The 25,023-nt window shown below is 40.0% G+C and overlaps 1 protein-coding gene across 1 annotated transcript in view; it reads right to left on the reverse strand.

Annotated features, from left to right (window-relative positions):
* Positions 1 to 25,023, reverse strand: part of LOC137440899 (pinopsin-like) — a 102,438-nt gene that overhangs the window by 73,593 nt on the left and 3,822 nt on the right. The window contains exon 2 of the mRNA XM_068137655.1: positions 2,957 to 3,282. Within this exon, the coding sequence (XP_067993756.1) occupies positions 2,957 to 3,282 (326 nt within the window). The remainder of the gene's footprint in view (positions 1 to 2,956; positions 3,283 to 25,023) is intronic.

Genomic DNA, 25,023 nt, shown 5'->3' on the forward strand with positions numbered 1-25,023 from the left:
GGTGATAAAATGCTACAGCACCTGACTAAATTCAGAGAAGAAAAAGAGAAAAGCAGACCTATAATTATTATCCCTGCAAAAAGAAAGTGCAGGCAGTGTGCCAATTCTTGCATTAACTATTGCAAATCTATTAAGATATTTCTTCCACCTCAATTAGTTTACATGGTACTGTTAATATAATGGCATAATTTCCTCACTTTTCATCTCAAGGTGTAATACCATTAATGCTAAAATGCTCTGACATATAAATCTCCATATATCTTGCAAAAAATATGTAATGCATATTTTTGTAGTATTTACCAAGCAGATGAAGATGGGCTAATACAGTTACTATGACTGCAATGCTCCCACACTTCTAATGTATAACACAGAGTGATTTTAATCTACGAGGCTAGAATATTGTGAGATAATTTTTTTTTTTTTCTCCAAGCCAGAAAGTAACAGCACTATAATGGATGTAGTAACTTATCTCAACTTTGTATTACCCTAACTACTGTATTTTTATATAAGAATGACTGTATTTTTATTTACATACTGGTCATCTCTTCCTCCAGTTTGAAACACAATGTATTTTAGCATTTCATAATCTATACTATTAATTACAGCATAGTTAGAGGACCTCTGACCAAAATGGAAAAAATGTCTGTATTTCACTGAGTATGTCATGATATGTTCTTTGAAAATGTATATATATCGCAGTAAATATATAAAATGTAAGATTTCAGGACTATGGTACTACAACAGGTTAGGCAGGACCAGGTTTTGGTTCTTTCTCACTTCCACCATTGACAATACTTTTTAGGAGTCTCTAATCTCATCACTCCAGAGGCTTCCTGATCACTCTAGAAAGCACACAGGGGATGGAGGAGAGAGCATTGTGGGAAAAAAACATTCTTTCCCCTATTTTTCTCTCTGGACAGTCAATTAATCAATCAACTTAGTTTTCCATGCAGTCTTCATGTCTAAATACAAAATGGCTATAGATAGAACATGTCTTTTCTATGATACTTTGTTCCTTCAGTATGTTTGCTACAACATCTTGAGACCCATCAGGCAGATTGGTGAAATTGCAACAAGTTTTATATAACTGATTTTATTTTTTTTTTACAGTTGAATAAAATAACACAAGTAAGTAGAAGCTAAAGCACATGATACAGAAGCTTCATCCATACAGCTATTTGTGTGTTATAGGTGATGCCTGTTGTTAGGAGGGGCAGTGAGGACTGAAGGAAGAAAGAGAAAAAAGTTTAAGAAAATTGTATTTTCTGTATGTTATGAGTAGCACATGTTCCAAGATCCTGCTCTTTTGTTTAGAGCAATGGCAAAGGATACTGCTGCTCAGGGACCAGATATGGTCTGCTACTTCATTTTAATGGCTTATAATCAAAGGATTTTTTCCCCCCATATTAGAATTGTACAGCACTAAGAGGAGTACTAATGTGTAATTCATCAAAGGGATTCTACTAGCCCACTCAGCACTCAACCAGGAGATTTCCCATTTGGGCTTCAAGCGTTATGAAAACTTTGACAAATCATGTAACACACATGACCTTAATTACTTATGACTAATCAAATGCAAACTACATCCACTTTAACTCTGTATGAGAGCCTTTATTCAGGGATCTACTGCTTGGTGGTGGTTTTTTCCTTCCTTTCTTTTTTTCTCTTTAACACCTTTTGTTAATTCATCTGAACATTCTAGAGAATTGCTTTTTGGAGAACACCCATACACTCATTCCTTTCTCATTATTCATCATTAAATCATTTCATTACTGACTTAAGAGTATTCAAAATTCATGATGCCAAACTTCTGGCAGGATCTTTCAGAACATTCATTTTGGAATGACTGCATTACTTCTTAAACCAGTCAGAGGAATGTCACTGTAGTAGGAGTAATAGGAGGAGAAATAGTGATGGTGGTATTATTTAAGGAAACTTTTAAACATGGCATAGAATTACAAGGAGAAGTTGATCCATGAGATAACTCTGCAAACTGCAATAGAATTGTATTACTGTGGACTTAAGTGTCCACAGATTAAGAAGCAGAAATTATTAAAATGTCAAGATTGAAAATGAGGAAGAAATGTTTACATGGATGTTTTTGTGGTGGGTTGAGATTCCCCCCAGCATTCACTTTGCCAGACCAACTCAGTTAGAAGCAAATGATGCTGTATTTACAAGCAAAACTACACTCTACAATGGAATGCAATGAATATGTACAAAATATACAGTATTTACAATATTATACAGATATTTACAATTAGCAAATAACACAGAAAACCCCCTGGTCAGAGACCAGGGAAGCTGTTCCACTGTCCCCCCTGCACTTGTCCCCCGAGAGAGAGAGGAGCAGGGAGAAAGCAGTGGGTTAGACTTAACTAAACAACTCAGCCAAGGCCAGCTAACAAGCAGAGCGGTGTCTCCCAAGCAAAGCAAGCAGAGAGATCAGAAAAGAAGAGAAAGAATTGTTTAGGTACAAGCAGTCTTATAGCTGATACTCCTCCAATGCATTTGTTTAGAATAATCTTTTGTTTTCCTTTTTACACCCAATAGTGATTTATTTATATTTTTCTAATTTTCTGCTCAAAATCTGTAATTAAATTTAAAAGGCATAGCCTAAAACCACCACAATCTTGTTTACAGACAGGCAGACGTGTGTTGGCATCATTACAAATGCAACCTTCACCCACATTTGCTGGTTTTCCTAAAATATAACATTTTCAAACCATAAAGTCAGTGTCTATATGGATATTACCTGTTTGATCTAACTTTTTGGAGCTCAAGTATGAAGAAACTTAGTGAAGACCTCCTTCAGCTTCCTTCAAGCTTTCTACAGTTGTATAGTTGGTTTTTTTTTTCCATTTGGTTTTTCTTTGTTGTTTTGCTCTCTCATCATCACGGCTTCCAGCACAAGCCTCAGAGCAGTTTGCACTACCAATAGCATAGAGTCACTTACCTGTTTAACAGCGTAAAGGAGGCGACCATAGTAGTACATCATGACTATCACAGGGATCACCAAGCAGAATATGAAAAGACAGATGATGTAGGATATGGACTCAGCTGACTCCGAGGACCAGCGCACTGAACAGCTTGTACCTGCACCTTCTAACCCATAGCTGCTCCAGCCGATGAGAGGTGGCACAGTCCAGATCAGGGAATAAATCCATGAACCACCAACTGCCAGCCATGCCTTCTGGTAGTCAGCACTGCGCTTGTTGCACAGAGTGAGAGTGCTGTAGCGTTCATAGGACAGGACAGCCAGGGAGATCAGGGAAACAATGCCTGCAGTGAACCAAGGAATTTTAATGTTTACTTTCATTATTTTGTGCAGTATCCATTTTAAACCCCAAGAAATCAGACACTTTTCTCACTATTCCATATTTGAAGCAACAGTGAAAACTATTTCTGTTATGCTCTGTGCTTAAAGCCCTACTGGGCCTGGCTGTGTCCATCATGTCAAATATTTTTTAACTCCTATTTATCTTATATTGGAAGATTTTCCTACTTAAGAGCTATTCTGTTCTAGGCAGGTTTTCACAATTAGCTGGTTTAGTATTACTCAGGGGAAATCCATTTTCTACATCAAATAATAAAATGTTGAAAGATTCCATTGTTAAGAAATATTCAATTTTTAGAATCCATGAGCATTTTCAAATATCACATTGACTTTTATACATACAGAAAGCTTTATACTCAAGATTTGGAACCCCCAGAGAAAAGCCTTTCTGTCTCATCAGCTAGATATAGCTTCCGTTCAGACCACTTGTATGTGGAAACAACAGACAACCCTTGCCATGAGCGTGAAGTGGCAGGTTGTGTTTTATTTACATATACACCACTGAATCAGCCAAAAAGTGATTTATGCTATTACTGAGCTCTAGATGTTGTAGATGAGTTATATCCTTCAGTGGAAGATTCAAAAAGGTGGGTTGTAGGACATTTTCACTCTCCCTTTCAAGATTCAGGGTCTAGACTTCCTCTGCAAAACTTCATTGATTTGCATGTTATGTTCTTAGTCATGACACACCGGGGAATTTTTTGCTATTTCCTGTTTTTGTCTCTTTGCAGCTTCCTTACAGTTCTTGGTGATACTACACTGGATAGCATTTCCCAGGATTTATGACAGAAAGAACTTGGAACAAATTTAACAGCATCTTTTTCCATTGGTTACACCTCTCTCCTTTTGGTCCTGTAAGATGAAAAACCTGAATATACCTATATATATGTATGTCTCTCTCCAGGAATGTTTATTCTTGATCTTTGCCATTAGAAAACTCTGCAGTAGCATTGCAACCTAGCCTGCTAAAATTCTGTGTTTGAATCTGTGTGATTCTGTGATTCTGTACCTATTTTCAGCAAATCTGTTAAGAAAAGATGATCCTTGGGGAATTTATAGATCTTATCCTTTCCCTACCCCCACCCCCACTTTTAACTGTCAGTTTCTCCTATAGCTCCTTCACAGGTGCAGAATAGAGGTGAGTTAGAGACTCCTCTGGGGATAGAATTAGTCTATCCCATGCCTGGGCAAAATACCTGTCACAGTTTTAGGCTAATGCCTAGGAAAATTCCAGAGAAGAATTGTAAACTGTAAATAAAATTACTATTGGATGTTAAAGGAGAAATAATGATAAGGTCTAAATGATTCCATTGGCTGGCTAACTGGGATAAAAAGTCAGTTGTATGAACTATTCTGTCTCTTTTCTTGCTTCTACACTTCAGCTGCTACTAGCTGGTGTGTTTGCTTGGCTTTGTTGACCTTGGCTGTGTTCCTTGTTGTGGCTAACTACTAGCAAACTATACTAGCTGCTTTCTCCTCTTCTCCTTTTTCCCTTGTACCTTTTCCCCTTGTACAAGTTTGCTTGTAAATATCTCTTAATTTGCTTCCAAAACCTTCTGAGCTAGCCTGGAGACTTATTTTGGGAGTGATTCCTAAACCTCTACACACATACCCACATAGGATATTCTCCCCAGGTACATAATTTTTGCTTCTCTTTCCCCCACAATTTAGTCACTCATTTCCTAGCTATCTAGATACAGCTGTTCTTGCCATCATGTTAATAATTTATAGTTATTTTGTGCAGAGCTGGGGGACCCAGGAGTAATGCCAGCACTGCTTGCTGCAATAGGATGCATTATTTCTCAGGGGAAGGGAAGGCAGAAGGGTGTGAGAAGAGGGCAACATTTGATGAAGAGAACATCTTTCTTGCTACAAGAGCTACTAAATTACTTTCTGTGTATTACTGGGAAGTCAGACCTAAAACGCAGATACACTTACAGCTATAAAATGACACAGCTTCACTAAATTCAGCTGAATCATACAGTTTAAGAGTCTAACTTTAAACCTGTTTTAAGGCTAGACTATTTTAGAGGCAATGGAGGCTCATTCTATTGGAGGCTCTCTCATCTAATTTGATTTCCTACATAACACAGCTCTTGAAAGCCCTTGATCATAGCATCTGCATTATACATGTGTCAACTCAATACATAAGAAAACACAAAGTGGCTTCTGAACCACAGATTCAAAAAGAATCTACCACATCACTTCCAGTCCATATATATTCACTTTCTTAGAATTCCTTCTCTACATGCTTTTATCCACTTGACTGAAAAGCTTTTTGCTATCAAAATAATTTAGCACATGTAGGTACTTAAGGCCAAAAAAAAAAAAAATCCAGATTTTATGTATGAAACTTAGGCCTTAGTAAGATGATACACATCTAGTCATGAATTTCTGACTAGACCAGAAATTTCTCCCATTCCCGCTGAGTGCTCTGCAGCAAGGCTGGCCAAGGGATCGGGCCCAGCCAGCATGGATTTAGGAAGGGCAGGTCCTGCCTCACCAACCTGTTCTCCTTCTATGACAAGGTGACCCACCTGGTGGATGTGGGGAAGGTTGTGGATGTAGTCTACCTGGACTTCAGCAAGGCCTTTGATACCATCCTCCACAGCAAACTCCTGGCCGAGGTGGCAGCTCATGGCTTGAACGGCAGCACTCTGTGATGGGCTGGGAACTGGCTGGAGGGCTGAGCCCAGAGAGTGGTGGTGAATGGTGCCGAATGGTGCCACATCCAGCTGGCAGCCAGTCACTAGTGGTGTCCCCCAGGGATCAGTGCTGAGCCCCATCCTGTTCAATATCTTTATTGATGATCTGGATGAGGGCATTGAGTCCATCATCAGTAAATTTGCAGATGACACCAAGTTAGGAGCAGGTGTTGATCTGTTGGAGGGTGGGAGGGCTCTGCAGAGTGACCTTGAGAGGCTGGATGGGTGGGGAGAGGCCAGTGGGATGAGATTTAACAAGGCTAAGTGCAAGGTTCTGCACTTTGGCCACAACAACCCCATGCAGTGCTACAGGCTGGGGACAGAGTGACTGGAGAGCAGCCAGGCATAGAGGGACCTGGGGGTACTGGTTGATGGTAGGCTGAACCTGAGCCAGCAGTGTGCCCAGGTGGCAAAGAAGGCAAATGGCATCCTGGCCTGTATCAGGAACTGTGTGGCCAGCAAGACAAGAGAGGTTATTCTTCCCCTGTACTCAGCACTGGTTAGGCCACACCTTGAGTACTGGGTCGTTCTGGGCCCCTCAATTCAAGAGAGGTACTGGAACATGTCCAGGGAAGGGCAAAAAGAGCTGGTGAGAGGTTTGGAGCACAAGCCCTATGAGGAGAGGCTGAGAGAGTTGGGGTTGTTTAGCCTGGAGAAGAGGAGGCTCAGGGGAGACCTCATTGCTGTTGTAGCCAGGTGGGGGTCGGTCTGTTCTCCCTGGCAATCAGCAGCAGAACAAAGGGACACAGTCTCAGGTTGTGCCAGGGGAGGTTCAGGCTGGATTTTAGGAAGAAATTCTTCACATAGAAAGTGATTGGCCGTTGGAATGGGCTGCCCAGGGAGGTGGTGGGGTCAGAGTCCCTGGAGGTGTTTAAAAAATGACTGGATGAGGCACTTAGTGTCATGGTCTAGTTGATTGGATAGGACTGGTGATAGGTTGGACTAGATGACCTTGGAGGTCTCTTCCAACCTGGTTTACCTCTGATGGCAACTAGGGGCACAATGTCCCTTTATCTTGTTGAGATGACAATTGCAATATATTTCTGCTGAGAATAACTTATACTCCTAAGGGTGTGCTGTTGCTTAGAAAACCCAGATGCGGTATTCAAGCACCTTTAGCTCAAGGTCCTGCTTTCTGTGTGCCTGCTTTAGCCATCAGGCTCTTGGGTCAAGTCTGGCTGCCAGCTTTGCCTGCTCTTCCCTGTGGCTATGATACTGCTGAGCAGCTTGCCATGGTTTGTATTGTCACAATTTACAGCATCTGTGTACACTTCACATTTTTGCCTATTGCCTAATATGAGAAGCTCAGCTTTTCTCATGTTGGTATTTAGGATAGACAGCTTCATTTACTGGATCTGAAATTTCCTGGCCATGAATGCTTGCTTTGGGCCAAAAAAGTGCCCTGTCTTTAAGTGGAAAAGAATTAGTGCTCAATTATTAAATTAAGACCATGGCAATGTTAGTGAAAAATAAATCAAATATGAACAAGCAGACAAAACCACGAAAGTTTCCTCTACACAGGAGATTGATAACTCTTAATTACACACCTTGGCAGGAGCCATTTCATCTTTACTCACCTTTTATTATTGAGTTCCACTGACATGACACATTTTTCTCTAGAGAAAAAGAACTGTGATATATGGAATGTGAACAAAAGTTCAAGGGAAAAAAAATCAATATTTATCTTTTTATTTTTTGTCACAATAAGACTTTATGGTCTGTACCCTAACAGAATTATTTAATATCACTGAAATTAACACCACTGTACATTGACTTCTAATGCTTTCAAAACAACAAGGAATAAAGAGGAAATCATTGAAGGGGTAGTTCATAAGTGATAGTTAAATGTTCAAAGAATTCAGTGTGGCCCATATAGTTAAATTATAGTAGAGCAGGCTAGCTATTTAGACAAATTGAAAGAATGAAACTGGTCCTTTGAGAGGCAGAAAATTATTTAATTAAAAGCCATTAACAATAAATAAACAAACAAAAAACCAAACCCCCAAAACCACAAAAACAATATTATTTTTTTTTCCAAAAAGTGAAATACAGTCAATTGAATTGTCTAATGAAAACACCTATTACCCAGGTGAGGAAGAAGAAAAAGCAACAGAGGCCATGCCAACCCTCTCTCATTCTAAGCACAACCTTCTGCAGCATAAACAAAGTCCCAGGATGTACCTGGACCCTCTATGCCCAAAAGTACAGCTCCATCCTACCCTGCTGATGAAAGACCTTAACCTTAATGTGGAAGCCAAGACTGGACAAAGCCAGTGGTCAGTGCTGAGTCCTGTCTTATTCAACATCTTCATCAACAACCTAGATGAAGAGACAGAGTGTACGCTCAGCAAATCTGCTGATGATACCAAACTAGGAAGAGTGGATGACACATCGGAAACCTGTGCTGCCATTCAGTGAGACCTGGACAGCTGGACAAAGATCAAGCTAATGAAGCTCAACAAGGATAAGTATAGAGTCCTGCACCTGGGGAGGAATAACACCATGCAGTTGACCTTCTGGAGCATATCTCCACAGGGAAGGACCTTGGAGTCCTGGTTTTTAGTAGGTTATCCATGGGACAGCAATGTGTCCTGGTGGTCTTGGGTACATTAAGAAGAGTATGTCCAGCACATCAAAGGAGGTCCTCCTCCCCCCTACTCAAGCCCTACTTAGACCACCTCTGGAATACTGTGTCATTTTCTGGGGTCCCCAGTTCAAGAGGGATAGGAGACTCTACTTGAGAGAGTTCAGTGGAGAGCTACAAGCACGATTAAGGGACAGGAGCATCTCTCTTACAAGGAAAGACTGAGAGACCTAAGGCTATTTAGTCTGGAGAAGAGAAGGTTGAGAGGGGACCTTATCAGTATCTACAAACATCTGAAGGGTAGCTGTCAGGAGGATGAAGCCAGTCTCCTTTCAGTGATACCCAGTGACAGGATGAACAGTAATGGATGTGAACTCAATCACAGGAAATCCATCTCAATATGAGAAAAAACTTCTTTACTGTGAGGGTGAAAAAGCGCTGGAACAGGCTGCCCAGAGAGGTTGTAGAGTCTTCTTCTCTTGACATCTTCAAAACCCACCTGGATGCCTTTGTGTGTGACCTGCCCTAATCTGATCTGCAGGGGGGTTTGACTCAGTCTCTGGAGGTCCCTTCCAACCCCTATCATTCTATGATTCTATGAATATAGAATGCACACCATGATTGAATTATCAACTCAAATTACTCTGCTCTTTTTTTTTGTTTGTTTGTTTTTGTTTTAATATCTAATAATTTGTTTGACTGAAACAAAATTTCATACCAAAGGCAAAGCCAGATTTTGTGTCAGCATTTAATTTGAAACTGAGTGGAAGGAAAAAACAGTGAGCAAGTATGTAACAGTCAGTGAATGAACTTGCAGCAAAAGAAAACCTTTGCCTTGCCTTGCCCTTTAAGTGACTTTCAAGAGCACCCAGTATGATCTTCTCTATATTTCCAGATACTGATGTTAGACTAACAGGTCTGTAGTCTCCTTGGTCTCATGTTCTCCTTGTGATCCCATTTGGATAAAGTAGAATAGAGTTTCTCACTTTTAATTGTGCTCCTGGTTTTGTATTTCAGAGTTTTCTTAATGACTTATGCACTTAACTGTTGTGGCCTCTGCCACAAATCCTGAAGTTATCTGGTATTCCTTTTCATGCTGTAGCTTATTGCCATCATAGAAATTGGTGAGAATCTCATCTTCAGAGGTGGGGGGGGAAATAAATAATTAAATACTTTAGAATTATGCCTGAGGAAAAGACCTGAATGTAACCTCCATAGGCTTGATAAACAGAAAGCAAATTTTTAAAAAATGTAATATTTGTTATAAAACCAATAAAATAATTATCATTTTAAAGCTAATCAGAATGTTTTATGCCAACGCTTCATTCTTATTTTGCTGGGTAGACTGCATATATTAATTTCAAATTATTTTGCTGGGTAGACCGCATACATTAATTTCAAATTAGCAATGCTTTCTAAAATTGCAACAAAATTAAGTTCAGGAATTACACATCCAAATAGAATTTGCCCCTAACAAATATTTAGGGCCTCAGGCTGGTATCTAGCTACATGACTCCACAGGAGTTAATCACAGTGAGAAACATCGTTTGTTCCCCCAACGTTTCATGCATATACAAAACCAAAGATGACATTCTCACTGAACAGTAGTGAAGGATGACATTAAAATCCACTGCAGATTGCATTACAGGAACAAATAATTTTTCAAAAATTCATCATGGATATAAGTGACTTTGAGACGAGCTGAATCTGAGGCCTGAGTCTTTTATATGTTGCAGTGAATAGAGTGCAAGAAATCAAATTTCAAGTTATAAACCAAGACAGGCATCCATTTATAGGACTACTGTCTGAGACATTATCTATTATTTACTTTTATTCAAACATCTATACATTTCTTCCTGGCAACACAGCACAGAATACAGCTCTAGGCGAAGGACACAGCAAATCACTGTTTTGTCGCTGTGAGTCTCAGCTAAGTGTGTTACATTTTTGTATCAGTTTCTGCTGTTTCATGCAGCTTGTTGATGGTCAGCTTTCTGAGGCAGTCATAGAAATTAGTAAGAATATCATCTTCAGGAAAAAAAAGATTACATCCTGATGGTAGTAATTAAATGCTGATTGTAGGTTATGAAAACCTGAGAATTCTAGAGATTCAGTCTACAGTGGGTAAAGGTTTTGACTAGTAAATTGGGTATATTTGCCCTCTTAAAGCTTCTGAAGGTCATTATCCTACATCTTGATTAGAGCTCTGGAGCATCATGGTGGTATGACAGTATATATTCTGCACTGCATTCTGGTCATCAAATAAATAGCCAACAGAAAGAAGTCACAGGTAAGCTTAGGCAGACTGAGTTTGGAGGAGTGTGATAGCATCTTCTTCAACAAGACATCAGTGAATCAAAAGTAAATGCAAGCTATCAACTAGGACCAAGAGGATTTTATTGCACCTCACCTTCATGCAGGTTGATTTTGCCCACTCATAGTCATTCTTTCATGTGGTGGGTTGAAATTATCCCCCAACTAATTGGAATTTACCCTCAATCACCAAAAAAAGAAAAAAACAAACTCAGAAAGCAAAATGAAATGTAAGAAGTATAAATGTAATTAATATGTACAAAATATATGTACATTTATTTACAATTCACAGTGGGGTGCAGGGTCCTCCACCAACAAGTTGCCATGCTCTGCCCTTATCAGCACACAGTCCTCCAGGCTTGCCCAAGTCAACACATCACTTCTGCTACTGAGAACAGAGCTCTTCATTAACTGCATAGACCATTCTCACTCTTCTTCTGTGGTTTCTTCGAGCATATTCTCCTGTTTCTCTTCACACACCAGCTGCACCAACCTCAGTAACTCCACAAAAAGTGCCTACACTTCCTGACACACTGCAGCCTGCAGCCCAGCTGCTAAGACTGAACTAGGGCAAGACCCAGCTGCAAAGCTGGTGCAAGGCAGGGAACCAGTGTCCACCTGGCTGTGTTGCTGCTGAGACCCAAGGCATGATGGAGACAGCTGAGAAACCCTGGGTGTGCACCATACTATCTGCCTGCCGCTCACAAAACTCAAAAGGGAAATCAAGGGGTTAGTAAGTGCTATCTACAGACACTGTACTAGTCCCAGAGGAACCTGACAGCAGCAGAGGTTAACCAACAACTACTCTGCTTAAATGTGTTGCTGAAGGAAGACAAAAAGGTGATGTTTTTGTATAAATTTACAAAACTCCATATACATATGTGTATGTGTGTAATACCTATTCCTATGTGGCAGCTTTAACGTAAATATGCTTACCAGGAGGCACCTGGAAGTGGAAGAGAAGCATGAGCAAGCAGCTGGTGTGCTTGGATTCACCAAAAGTTAACTTTTTCACCCCTTCTTTGAGGCCAGACCACTGTGCAGTGCAAAACAGTGAGCTCAGAGGGACAGCAAGCGAGAAAGAGCACAGTACAGTAAGGACATTTGCAGAGGTGGAAGAAGAATGCTCTCATCTCCACATAGAAATGCCTAACATGAGCAGCAAGTAGGTTTCTCAGAAATCTTGTCTGTCCTAACGCAGCACCATTCCCTTCCTTCTAGTCCTTTGGGGTTTAGCTGCTAAAATTGTTGCTGCATTAGCTGGAGACTATGATAAAATGCTCTGTGGCACCATGAGACAGAGATAAGATGTAAAAGGAAGAAAAGGATTTTATGACTAAATGTACCTCAGATTGGGAATACTGGGGAATCCCGTGCTGAGGTATTCTGCTGTTTCTCCTGGATGCTATGTTTCATCATGCTTGCCTGAGGACTTGGAGGTAAACAGAGAACAGCAGTAAGAAACAGCCCTCTTCAACTGAAGGCTGCTACCAGCCTCAATTTTAAAGTTTCAAGTTTAACTCCAAGTTGTGCTACAGAATGGTATTATAAAAAAATGTTACTGAGTTATACAAAACTGGTTTGACCAGTGTCTCTGTGCTGTTTTCAAGGGAAATAAATGTCCTGAATTTAAATGAGAGCATTTCTATTAGTTCTCTAGAACACATGGAAATGAAATATAAACAATTTAAGCAACTTAAAAGACATGATCTTTCCAACATATTTGCATTTCTGTATCTTCTTAGAAGCCTTTCTGAAAACATATCCTAGTATCATCCCTCGGGAGTTGTGCGTAAAATATGTGTAAGTCAAATATTCACAGGACAAATTTGGTAGCAGCAAAAGGCAAAAAAAGCAACAAGCTGCCCTTCTAACAGTAGCTTAATCTGCAGGAGAAATTTTGTCTTCTCTGGACCAAAGTATGTTACCTAACACCTGCTGCAGCATCAGAGATTTTATGAGAGTGTACAGGGAGTAAACTGTTCTATCATCAGCTTTCTTTCCATCTTTTGTGTACTAGTTAATACTAATAAGCAAAACCACAAGGCTCTGCTTACCATGAAGTCAAAACATTTCCTGGACAAAAATACAGTCATTTCCACCACAGCAATTGTTACTGTCAGACCTTCTTGAAGGTGGAGGTCAGAGTATTCTAATGACAGAAGCAGAAACTTTTCAGAGGTGACTTACTGGACAGAAAGGCAGGGAGCAGTTCTATGATTTGTTGACCTGATTACTGACCTCCTTGCAGCATATGCACTTATGCAAAACAAAAACAAGAAAAAAAAATAGAAGCTACTGAGGCAAAAAATCACGGGAGGAGAAAGAACAAAAATTTTTACTTTCTTAAACTTTTTTTTTTTTAAGTATTCCATTTTGCTTTCTAGCTCTGAATCTTATTGTACACATTTCAATCCTACAGCCAAAATGCGGAAAAACTTATCGCATATAGAGTATCCAAAGAGCTTCCGCAGGTTACATCTCCTCATCTGATACCAGAATTGCTACAAGTGGCAATGAGATTGTTCAAAATCTGGGATAAGCAGCCCAGAATGACGCAAGCTCCCAGAACAAAGTTAGCAAAATTAACAGATCCCAAAGCTAGTGCAAGAGAAGCAGCAAATAAATAAATATGAGAGATTAAAAAATAAATGATAGAATATGAATACAGAGTTTCATAAAATAACTTTTATCAAGGGTTTGTTGTGGGAATTTTTTAAACATTTTTTGAGATGGAAATCACAAATGAATGTTCAGAAGAGGTGCAAAGAGTTCTGGAGAGTAGCAGAACTATGTCTCTGATGTTCCTTCTTTGCTAGCCCCCAGAGCATTATCTCTTTTCCTCTTCTCTCAAAAAAAAAACAACCCCAAACAATCAATAACCCAACCACCACCACAAAACCCCCCTCCAAACCCACAAAAAACCACACCACCACCACCAAAAAACCAACACCCCCCCACACACACATATTTTATGGGGCAAAATACAGCTGCCCACAGATATTGGCAGAAGATCTCAAACATTTCCAGAGTGACAAAGAAACTCCACTGAACTTAGAAGACTTTCCAGAGTCAAGACAGACCCAAAGTGAGCATTGGCCCTGATGGACAACAAACCAGTGCTAACCTACCTATTTTAATATTACAGATCAGTATGTACACTTTAGTGAACAACAAAATCACAATAAATCATTTTATCATATAGCAAAATCACAATGTGAATGTATCAACTTCTGATAAATTCTATGCTAATATAAATGATACTAATTGCAGAGGAGTCTATGGTGACCTCAGTAACTGGCAGACGTAGCTGAGAATGGGATGTGCTTCCAAAACACTCTTGTCTGTATTTGAATATGCTATTAAATAGTTATATAATAAACAGTCAAAGCAATCAAATATTCTTGCATTTGGTTTCTCTTATCATAGTTACATGCTGCCATGTGTTAGTGATTAGATCACCATTCCCTCTTTACTTTCAAGGCCCTAAAACCACTTTTATTATTTTGAAACTGGGAGCGTTATTTCCCACAATCACTGTTTATGTCTGGTTTTTAAATGCTGACAATCTAGACTTTCAAAACACAGGCTACTTCAAATACCAACAATTCACTTTGAATAGAAATAAATACACCAATTGCTATTTATCTAATGCCTGCAATTATTTGTTTACTTTTACTTAGATGACTTGTAGTTGTGAATCCATTAGAGTAGGCAATCATTCTCTTCCCTAAAGAATTCTCTTCCTGCTTTACTCTAAGGGGACTCACAGTTTAACTCTGCACTTAAAAGAAATCACTGCCAAATCACTGTTGTGTCCAAGACTGTGGGAAGAAATCTGACAGCAAATATTACTAGTCCTGCTCAGTAAATCTCTGTTCTTTTCTCAACAATTATTTAGTTGCTTCTTTTGTTGTATGACATACCCTTCCTTTTGTGTTTGATGATACCCTCAGACAGTGTGTATTACCTCCACTATTAAAGAATTATCAGGATTCTATTTTCCTTTCTTTTCCCTTTTCTGAATTTTAAAATGTTGACAAGTTGTGCTTTAAGAGTGATCTTGATTCTTAGCTGTATCTTGTGGCTTATTGTGCATCACTGAGGTAGCACTAAGCTTTTCTGCTACATTATTAATATGCCTATTCATCAACCAACCGACCAACTATTCCCAGTGGCATAAATACAGCAAATAATTCCCTTTTGCATATCAATGAAACTGGCACAGTAAAAAAACACCCTGAATATTCATTTTAGTCTCACTTTCCTTATGTTACACCAGATCCCCAGAATGAAAATTCTGGAAAACAGGCTACCACTTGCAATTTCGCCCTCCTAAATTGTCTGCCTCCCCATCAGTTCATTTATCCATCTGTCTTAAGGAATCAGAATAAGAAATTATGTCAGCACTAGATGGAGCTCCTGCACAGCAACATCTCAGGAGAAATCTTTGAGTCTTGTGGGCATTTGGAAAACAGGGATGGATGTAGAGTGCTGTAATAGCAGGAGGATGCTTTCAGGGTCGTCGTGTTCACAACAGCATCCCCATGCCCACGACAGCATCCCCATGCCCACGACAGCATCCCCATGCCCACAGCCATGCTGTCCTACAGGACCCTCCTCTCCCTCTGGGTCTGCTCCTTTGCTTCCCATACTGGGGGACATCACCAAGATATTTATTTAGCTCCTTTTTAACAAGAAAGTATGCTTCTAGAGATTTCAAAATTATTCTATAATCTGTGGGGGGTTTTCTCAGCAATTAATATTCTTAGATATGGAGCACACTACAAGTATTTACTCTTCTGAGTCAAGATTCTGTCACGAGGTCCAGTGGTCAAACCAGTTTACATAATAGCTAGCTTAACTGGCCAATTAGTAGTCATGTCTGATAGTTGTGAATGTAGTGTCAAAATATGTGGACTGGTCTTTATGCTGCCCTTTGGCCAAGATTTTCTTGCAGTTTTACAACTCAGTAAAAACAGAAGAAGGCTGCTCCTATCTCTATCCAAGATGACCTTTTCAGACTATAGGATATGCAGTGAGAAATGGCATTCTCCATTCTTTAGCCCCTCAGAAGGACCTCAGAAGAGAAGATCTTGTGCTATATGCATTAAAAAATAGTTTATAAGTGATGCAGACAGAAATCTTTTGCAGTACATTGCATCCAACCAATGAGTCTGATCTTTAACACTGAGTAGATTAGTGGAAACCGCATTAGAGAATATAGTAGAGGATGTATAAGGAGATGTGATGTATTGAGACAAGCCAGCATGGCAAGTGTGGCGGTAAGTCATCCCACACTACTTTCTTAGAGGTCCTTGGCAGTGCCATACAGCAGGGATGCTACATTTAATAAAGACTACATGAATTTCCAAACAGCTTTGACTATCCCAAAGGCTAATAAACTGCCTTGCAATAAGCAGTGATCTTCACATGGGTAAAAAATTGATTAAAGGCACGATATAAAGAACAAAAAAATAACTAGTTTTCTCAGTGGAAACTGTGGCCAGCAAAATCATCTATGGATCTCTTCTAGGCCCTCGGTTATTCATTCACATTAATAAATGATTCGGAAAAGATGGCAAACAGTGAAATTTGCTGATTATACCACACAAACTCAAAATCAACAAAAGTTGACTGCAAAGTATTGCAGAACAATATGTGAAACTGAATCACTGAGCAGATGAAATGCAATATTGATGTAAACTGCCACATGTGGAGGAAAAGTCCCAGCTTTATATACATGGTGATTGTTTCACTGCTCTGTTATTATAGCTGGCTTTATGCAAACCCCTTCTACTAAGCCGCAATGTTCCTCAGTATTTAGCAAAGCAAGCATCAGAGTTTATTAGAAAAGGAAAACAGACAAGAGAGAATGTGAAAGGGTGGAGGGAAGAAGATTATTTGGCATTCCTCATAATACAAGAACTGAGTTTTTAAATTAAAGCATCAGAATCAGAATTCACAAACGAGAAAAGGCACTTTGCATAGTACACAGTTAATAAATGGGATTCCTTGACCTATTATATTATGAATAAAAATTTTGCAGCTTTCCCAGGAACAAGTAAACTGAGATAAACCCAGGAAGACCTATTAGAGTAAAAAACACTACTTCAGGGATGAAGTGCCCATTCCCCAAGTTACAGGCTGTTGGGACTATGTTTTGGGAAAGTGTCATTGGATGCTGAAAGTTATCAGCTTTTAGTGTTCTAGAAGCATACGTGGGCAACTTATTTTTGAATGGAAAATACTCGTGTATATACACAACCCTTTGCAAGGCACAACCACTATTATTGAAAGTATAAGCAGAAACAATTACAGAAGAGTAAGAGGTGGTTGTATCTATTAAACTTTCTTTCCCAAAGATCCAAGTGGTCCCAAACCCAGAAGAGATCTTAACACTTGTAAAACTCCTAGTCATTCTCGTCCTCAATTTCCTTGTTAAACACCCTTTGATGTATTGACCAATAGAGAAAGACTGTTACATGGAACAAACCAGATGGTGGTTAAGTCTGCTGCTCTTAACACAAAGACTATTAAGCTACGTCTTTGTCTTGCTTCATAACCTTCATTCTACCCATTAGAAAAAGCCCATTTAAATCCTGACTGGCATATTTATCTGGCAGTTTTTCATCCTACTCTTCTGATGCAGTCTTTGACAATGGCATTAGATAGAAACACACTTTTAGTTTTAAGAAGTACACACAGTAAAACACTCCTTGACATCCTCATGCAACCGTTGTTGGACCTCAGCCCTCCTGTGCAGCCACACACTCTGTCTGAAAACTGAGTAGACCAAAACCAGAGCAAAATTTGGCAGTTTGGACAAATAAAAAGAAACCACTGGGATTTGCTTCTCAGACTCATATGGAGAACAGCTGCTCTGTGCGTCAGTGTCAGCATAGAGAACATGTACATAAGACATACCAAATACCATGTAGATACTCCGCCCTTTCATTAAGATGCAGAATTTGTAACTCCTCATCCCTACAGTATTAGTTCCTATCCTAAAACTGTTTCTGATTAATTCCTGCTAGTCTCACATTGAGGCAGATGGCTCAGCCACAGGGATCGCCATCAGCCTTCAGTTGTGGTGCTCACTCCCTCACTGGACAGGAAGGGAAGGCAGTGCTCCCAGCCATCACATGAGATATCTGCTCCAGGATACTCTGCTTTGTGCTGCCTGCTGCATAGCACTGTAGCAGCTTGCATAATTTCACTAGGGTGATTAAACCTGCCAGTGTAAAGATGTTTCTCAATAACTTCATAAACAGCCTGAATGCAGAACAGAAATTACCTACAAACTGTAAACTGAGCAAACTATAATGCTTCAGGGTGCATATGCTCTTAAGAATTACATCCAATGCAGACCCAAAAGTATGGAATGATTGTGTATTCTAAAATTGTCATAAGGACAAGTTAAAGGAGATTATCTATGCTTTTGTAAAATTTGTACTATTTATCATCTCAAGGCAAATTTTGCCAGATGTCAGTGTGCTATTTCAGTACAATCTCAGAGGTCTGTGCTAGGCTTGGATAGCACTTACAATATCAAACAATAGAACACAACATATGTGAATTAACTAATGAGTTTGAATCTCAAAAATTGTTAGAGTCCTGACCTAAGCCAAGTTTTACAATGTTGTTGATTCTTAACAACGATCAACTATTGTTTATGTAAAATTTTCACAACCAAGTCTGGTTTTGCTACCCTTTTTTCATGGTAGCTATTTGGTCCTTGTCGTAGGGTTGGGGGAAAGGCCGGGGCCTTCTCTCCCCTCTGTAAGTAAAGGGAAGGAAGAAAAAAAAATTGGAAGGGAAAGAAAATCACACAGCCGGATTAGCAAAGGAGTGTGTGCTGTATATTTACAAAGCAATTTAGGGAATGCAGGGAAATATATACAGAATTTACAGTATTTACAATATATACAGAAATATACAACAAAGTAACACAGAAATGAGAGTTCCCTCCTCTACTGAGGGGGGTTCCCCACCCCTGTATCCCCCTTCTCTCCCCTTTTCCCCAGAGAGGGTTAGAAAGAGAGAGGAAAAAAAACAGTTGTTAATTGGAAAGCAGTTAATACAGGCCTTGCAGTTTATCAGTTTCAAGGTCAGTTTGGCTGAAAGCCCAGAAAGCTGCAAGCTGCCGCAAGGAAGGAAAAAAAAGAACTGACCAGAAAACTTCTGTACTCCCAGTTCAAAAGGTGCTTCCCCCCAATCTACCAATGAAATTAGTTTAGATCCGTCTTTCGTTTACAAACATTCCACCACAATGTCCCCTTCCTTAAAGGGACAGCCTCAAACAGTCACAGTCCTAAACAAATTTCTATTGTTATAAATGTCTAACAAAATAATTCAGCATTAAATTAATCTATTGACTCATCCTAAGCCTGTTCATTTTGATGCTTATTTATCTACTATTTCTGCTCTGGATTGCATGAGTGCAAACACAGGAAACAATAGAATAACAGGAAAGGGGGGGAAAACAGAAACTGAATAAAAAACAATTGAAAAAATAATAGCAGAAAAGTAGCACATAGTGAATGTCTGCCTCAAAAAAATTACTGTGGACTATACGTAAAAAAAGTGCAGTTCATCCCAAGGATAAACTGAAAGCATAGCAGCCACAATACAAAGATGTTAGTGTTCACCCCTAAACCATATCCCCAAGCACCACATCCAAATGACCTTTAAACACATCCAGGGTTGGTGACTCAACCAGCTCCCTGGGCAGCACATCCCAATGCCTGACCACTCTTTCCATGAAAACATTTTTCATCATGTCCAGTCTAAACCTACCCAGTCACAGCTTGAGGCCGTTCCCTCTTGTTCTATCACTGATTACCTGTGAGAAGTTGGTACCTGAACACAGGATGAAATCACACTTCCAATACCCTGGCACTCATCTGTGAAATGGGTTTAAGAAAGCAGAAACAGGAAGATTAACATACTTTTTCCACATTTTGGGAAGACTGTTAGCTGAAAATCATACAGAGCAATTGAGCCTGATGCTAATGACTAACACAAGGAACCTTCTGGTGAAGCATGAAGACTGATGAAGTCCAACATTATTACAACACAGTAGTTTTAAAGGTGGTTCCCAGCTGACCTTGATTGGAGGTATTACTGACTGGACCACTTCAAGATGAGAGAGGAGAACACCACCTCTGAGTAACTTGAGGCTTCACCCTTGTATGGGGCAAACATTTCCCATGTGTTAGAATTCTATACTCTAAGTACCCCAGTTTAGTGGTGCGAGTCTAAGCCACAGAATATGAAATCGAGGTAAAAGATTAAGAAGAAAATTATCTATTTAAGGTCACAAGACAATGAACTTTAAAAAAAAACCAACACCAAAAAACAGAGTGGCTCTGCTTCTCGATGTGTTCTTTAAGTGACTCTTATTGCTCAACCAGGAAGTCCTGGGGGGAACAAGCAGATGCAGGGGTATGTGTGTGTGTGTGTATTTGCACATGCATTCACCCTGAAAAGGGAAGGACCAGAGACACTGTTTCTGAGGAAGAAGGGCAGCTTTAGTTTCAGATAAAGCTTTGCTGGCAGGGTGAATGGTGAAGGGAATGGGGTGGTCCCAAGAGTGGGATGAAGGGAATGGGGTGGTCCCAAGAGTGGGGTGAAGGGAATGGAGTGGTCCCGAGAGGGGTGAAGGGAATGGGGTGAAGGGAATGGGGTGACAGGTTGGACTTGATGATCTTTGAGATCTTTTCCAACCTTGTTGTTGATTCTATGATTCTTTAGCAGTTCACAAGGGAATGAATCAATAACTGCTTTAATGTGACTGAAGAGATTATCCACTCACATAGTTGAGTACTATGGAGCTTCTAAAAAGATTAGTTTTAAAGTCTTCATTTAGATTGGACCTTAGTTTATCAACAGGCATAAAGATGCATACACATGCCTTCCTTCAGCCACAACAGCAGCTTTAAGAATGTGCCCCTCTCCTGTGCTGAGGACAGACAGGACAATGTGCAGGAAAACTCTGCCTGGAATCACATAGCTTTCAGATAGCATAGGCATCCCTGTGTCCCTTTGCATAGTGATGTTCATTTGGTGTTCACAACACCAATCTGATTTTCTAATTTCTTATTTTTTTTAAAGAAATATTGGAATTGACTTCTGAGGCAAACTGCCAGGTATTTAAACTACTATGAAGGTTGAGGGAACAACCAGCAAAGACCTGAAAACATGAATTGAGTTCACCTGTCACAAAAATATCCTTTCCAACATTAGATTCTAGTGTTGTATTTCCTGAGCCAGAGACTATTGATGATGGAGATTGGAGTCAATACAGCTGACCAATATGATTGAGTATTGTTCCTTTATTGTTCCAGTATTGCAGGCCTATGGTGTGAGTATAGCACAGTAAAGTAAAGCATAGAAGAAGAAGGGAAAGGAAAGGCAGAAGTGCGTAGCAAGGGAACTTCTACAACTTATATAAACTCGGAGTGCCTCGTTGGCATGGCTTCATTGGTTCCCTATGAGTGACCACACATTGCACTATTATAGATTATTGGTCCAACTACTAACAACACACAAGGTTTGTTGATGCAGGTGCATGTCCTGTTGTCCCAAGATAACTTTCTGTGTTTGTAGCTACCAGTGCCCTGTTTTAGTTACATGCTGCAGGCACAGCATTGTTTTGCTAAACTGCTAGCTGGCTCTGCACTTCTGCTGAGCATGGCCTACCACCATGTCAGGCTCTAGGCCTGCACTGCCAGATTGCTCACACTGCTTGTTGCTGGCATTGCCACAAGAGACTGCTTCATCTTTCCTATATGTATTAATCTATATAATACTTAATCCTATAGGGCATGGTATAAAGTAACAGTTATGAAAATTAACTCCAGACATCACCTGAGCCCAAGTTCTGCCTTTCCTACATGCCTGGAAAGTCTACAGTGATGCTAATACCTCAGGGAAAAAATCTAATATTTCTGAAAATTTTCATCTATCCAGAGATTTTAAGTGTTTGATGAAGCACTGGAGAGATTACATGTGAGATAGCCATGTTACATGACAAATTTCTTCTTAGGATGGCATATTACTTTGTGTCTCTGTCTATCTGTCTTACTAAATATTGTATTTTCCCTAAATGAAAATCTAATGTTTAATTATTTCATTATATATGTAACGGTCCTTATTTCAGCTTGTTTACAGAGTTTACTCAGAGTTCAGCTGGGAAAATGTGTGCTGTCCCTGTGTCCTTTTCCATTTTTGCTTGAATATATAACCATGAGGCTGCCATACCATGGCTAAGAGGTGGGTAATGGGAGTATAGCAAATTCATCCATTTCCCCTGCTCAGCAACATGTGCAGTTTCCACTGCAATGACCTACTTCACATAGCTGGAAAACATACACAAGCATCCTGATAAAATCTTTTCTGTTGTGATTGTCCCATGCTGTTTGTCCTGTAGCTCCATCCCTAATGCTCCCCTACATAAAGACCAAACAGCTCTTACATTTCCCTAGGGTGTCTCATGATATTTAATGCTCTTATTAAAGACCCCATTACATGCCTGTTGATGGACTCCTGCATTTCCTATTGTCTTCTAAAACTTCTCCTGTGAAAATTTTGAACTCACAAAACAGATGTGGAAAGCAGCAAATAAATAAACCAAACACCTGCACTTTGTCTGAATTTTTTTCCATTGTGCCTATTGCATTCTCCTAGTGCTGGTTCTTTGGTCCAGTTTTTTAAATACCTGGAGAAGGCGAAGGGGTGCCCAGTAAAGAACTTACAGCTCAATACCCCAGTAAGTGACATCAAAATAGATTGCACTGACAATATTGGTTTATCACCATTAAATGCTCACCAAATCATGAAGATTAGTTGCCCACTTGAAATTTCCTCATGATATAGGAAAATATTAACCTTTTTAGAAAAGGTACCTACCTTTGTTTGGTACAAGAGAGTGTAATTTTAGAATAGAATAGAAAAAAACAGGTTGGAGGAGACCTTCAAGATCATCGCGTCCAACCCATCATCCAACACCATCTAATCAACTAAACCATGGTACAAAGCACCCCATCAAGTCTCTTCTTAAACACCTCCAGTGATGGTGACTCCATCACCTCCTTGGGCAGCCCATTCCAATGCTCCTCTGGCCACACTCTTCCTGACACAGGCCATGATACCATTGGCCTTCTTGGAAGCCTGGGCACACTGCAGGCTCATGTTCAGCCACTACCCCCAGGTCCCTTTCTGCCTGACCGCTCTCCAGCCACTGTGACCCCAGCCTGTAGCACTGCATGGGGTTGTTGTGGCCACTGTGTAGAACCTGGCACTTAGATGTGCTGTTGGACTCTGCCCATCTGTCCAGCCTGTCAAGGTCCCTCTGCAGAGTCCTTCTGCCATCTAACAGATCAACATCTGCTCCCAACTTGGTGTTGTCCGCAAACTTACTGATGATGGACTCAATCTCCTCATCCAGATCATCAATAAAGATATTAAAGAACATGGGGCCCAGCACTGATCCTTGAGAGACACCACCAGTGCCTGGCTGCCAGCTGCATGTGGCACCATTCACCACCACTCTCTGGGCTCGGCCATCCAGCCAGTTCCTAACCCAGCACAGAGTGCTGCTGGGGGTGTCAGTGTCAAAGGCCTTGCTGAAATCCTTGGTAGACTACATCCACAACCATTACCACATCCACCATGTGGGTCACCTGATCATAGAAGGAGATCAGGTTGGTCAGGCAAGACCTGACCCTCCTAAATCCCTGATGGCTGGGCCTGATCCCTTGGCCATCCTATGAGTGCTGTGCAATTGCACGGCACTTGCAAGATGGTGAAGGGATCAGGCCCAGTCATTTTACTGATGCTAGTGAATTTATTGTAACATGATCCAAAATCCTGTCCCATATTGATGTTTATCCTAGTGAGATACGATCTATCCCATGAGGGGAAAAAAAAGAAGGGACAGATAAGAATATGGAAGTGGTTATCCTTACAAACATATATGTTGAACTTCTGATCAACCTTCCCTACTACACATCTCTATTCCACACCTAAAACATTAGGACAATTCCTCTTAACGAAAATCAGACATGAGGCACAAAAGAAGACAAGCTAAAGGACAAACTAAAGGACTACAAGAAAGTGTAAACAGAAAGGAATTTTCTTCTCCCAGCTTATAGAGTTTTTCCATTTCTGTGTTCTTACATGCTCCATTTATACCATAGTCTCATACAGCCTTGTGGTCTTTATGAGTTTTGTACTTATATTTATAAATCTAATCAGCTTTGCCACTCAAAAGTCAGTTGCAGTGATCATGCCGAAGGCTATGAACTAAATTGAACCACTTAAGTATCATAAAAAACTTACTTAGGTGTCTTTCTGGCCAAAAAGCTTCCTTATCCTCAGTAACTACACTGCACCAGTAAGTGAGGTCTTAAGCCACCAGTTTATGACACAGTAAATACTTTATTTTCTGCCTCTTGACTTTCTGAATCACTTTGATAAGTTTTATATCATTTTTACCAAGTCAACAGAAGACAAGGAAAATAAACTTACAGTGAATGAAATGCTGTTTGTTTCTTCTTTTACTTATAGAACCTGCAAGTCTCAATACAAAGCTCTTAACTCTCTCATGTCACAGTCTACCATTTGTAAGAAAAAATAACCCTATCATGTTTAATGGATCCTTGTGCAGTCTGTGATGCTGTCAAGACCTGGAAAAGCTATCAACACACACCTAAAATAGCTCACTTTTAGCATACTTTGGAGCACAAAAATAGTAACAAATAAAAGCCATCCGATGAATAATGGTGTTTATCAACAGATATAGTCTGTTCATAGAGACATATAAATGCTAGGCAACCCACTGCTGTTATTTGCTTTTAATGTTTTTCAGTTAAAAGATTTTAAATGTAACTCTGCAAGCAAACTTCTTTGGTATGCCTGTTATACACACTAGTGAAGCTTTAGCCACCCAGGACACCCTGCTGACAGCACCAACAACATTTAGAGGAGCTGAGGTTACCTTTGGAATTCAGATTTGCTTGCTTGTTCCTAACTCCTGAAAGCTCAGTTTGGTCAAAACAGCAGTTTCCCAAGAGAAGCTG

This window comes from Melanerpes formicivorus, unplaced genomic scaffold (genome assembly GCF_026170545.1).
Source record: "Melanerpes formicivorus ecotype bairdi unplaced genomic scaffold, bMelFor1.0.p_v2 SCAF_1, whole genome shotgun sequence".
Lineage (NCBI taxonomy): Eukaryota > Metazoa > Chordata > Aves > Piciformes > Picidae > Melanerpes > Melanerpes formicivorus.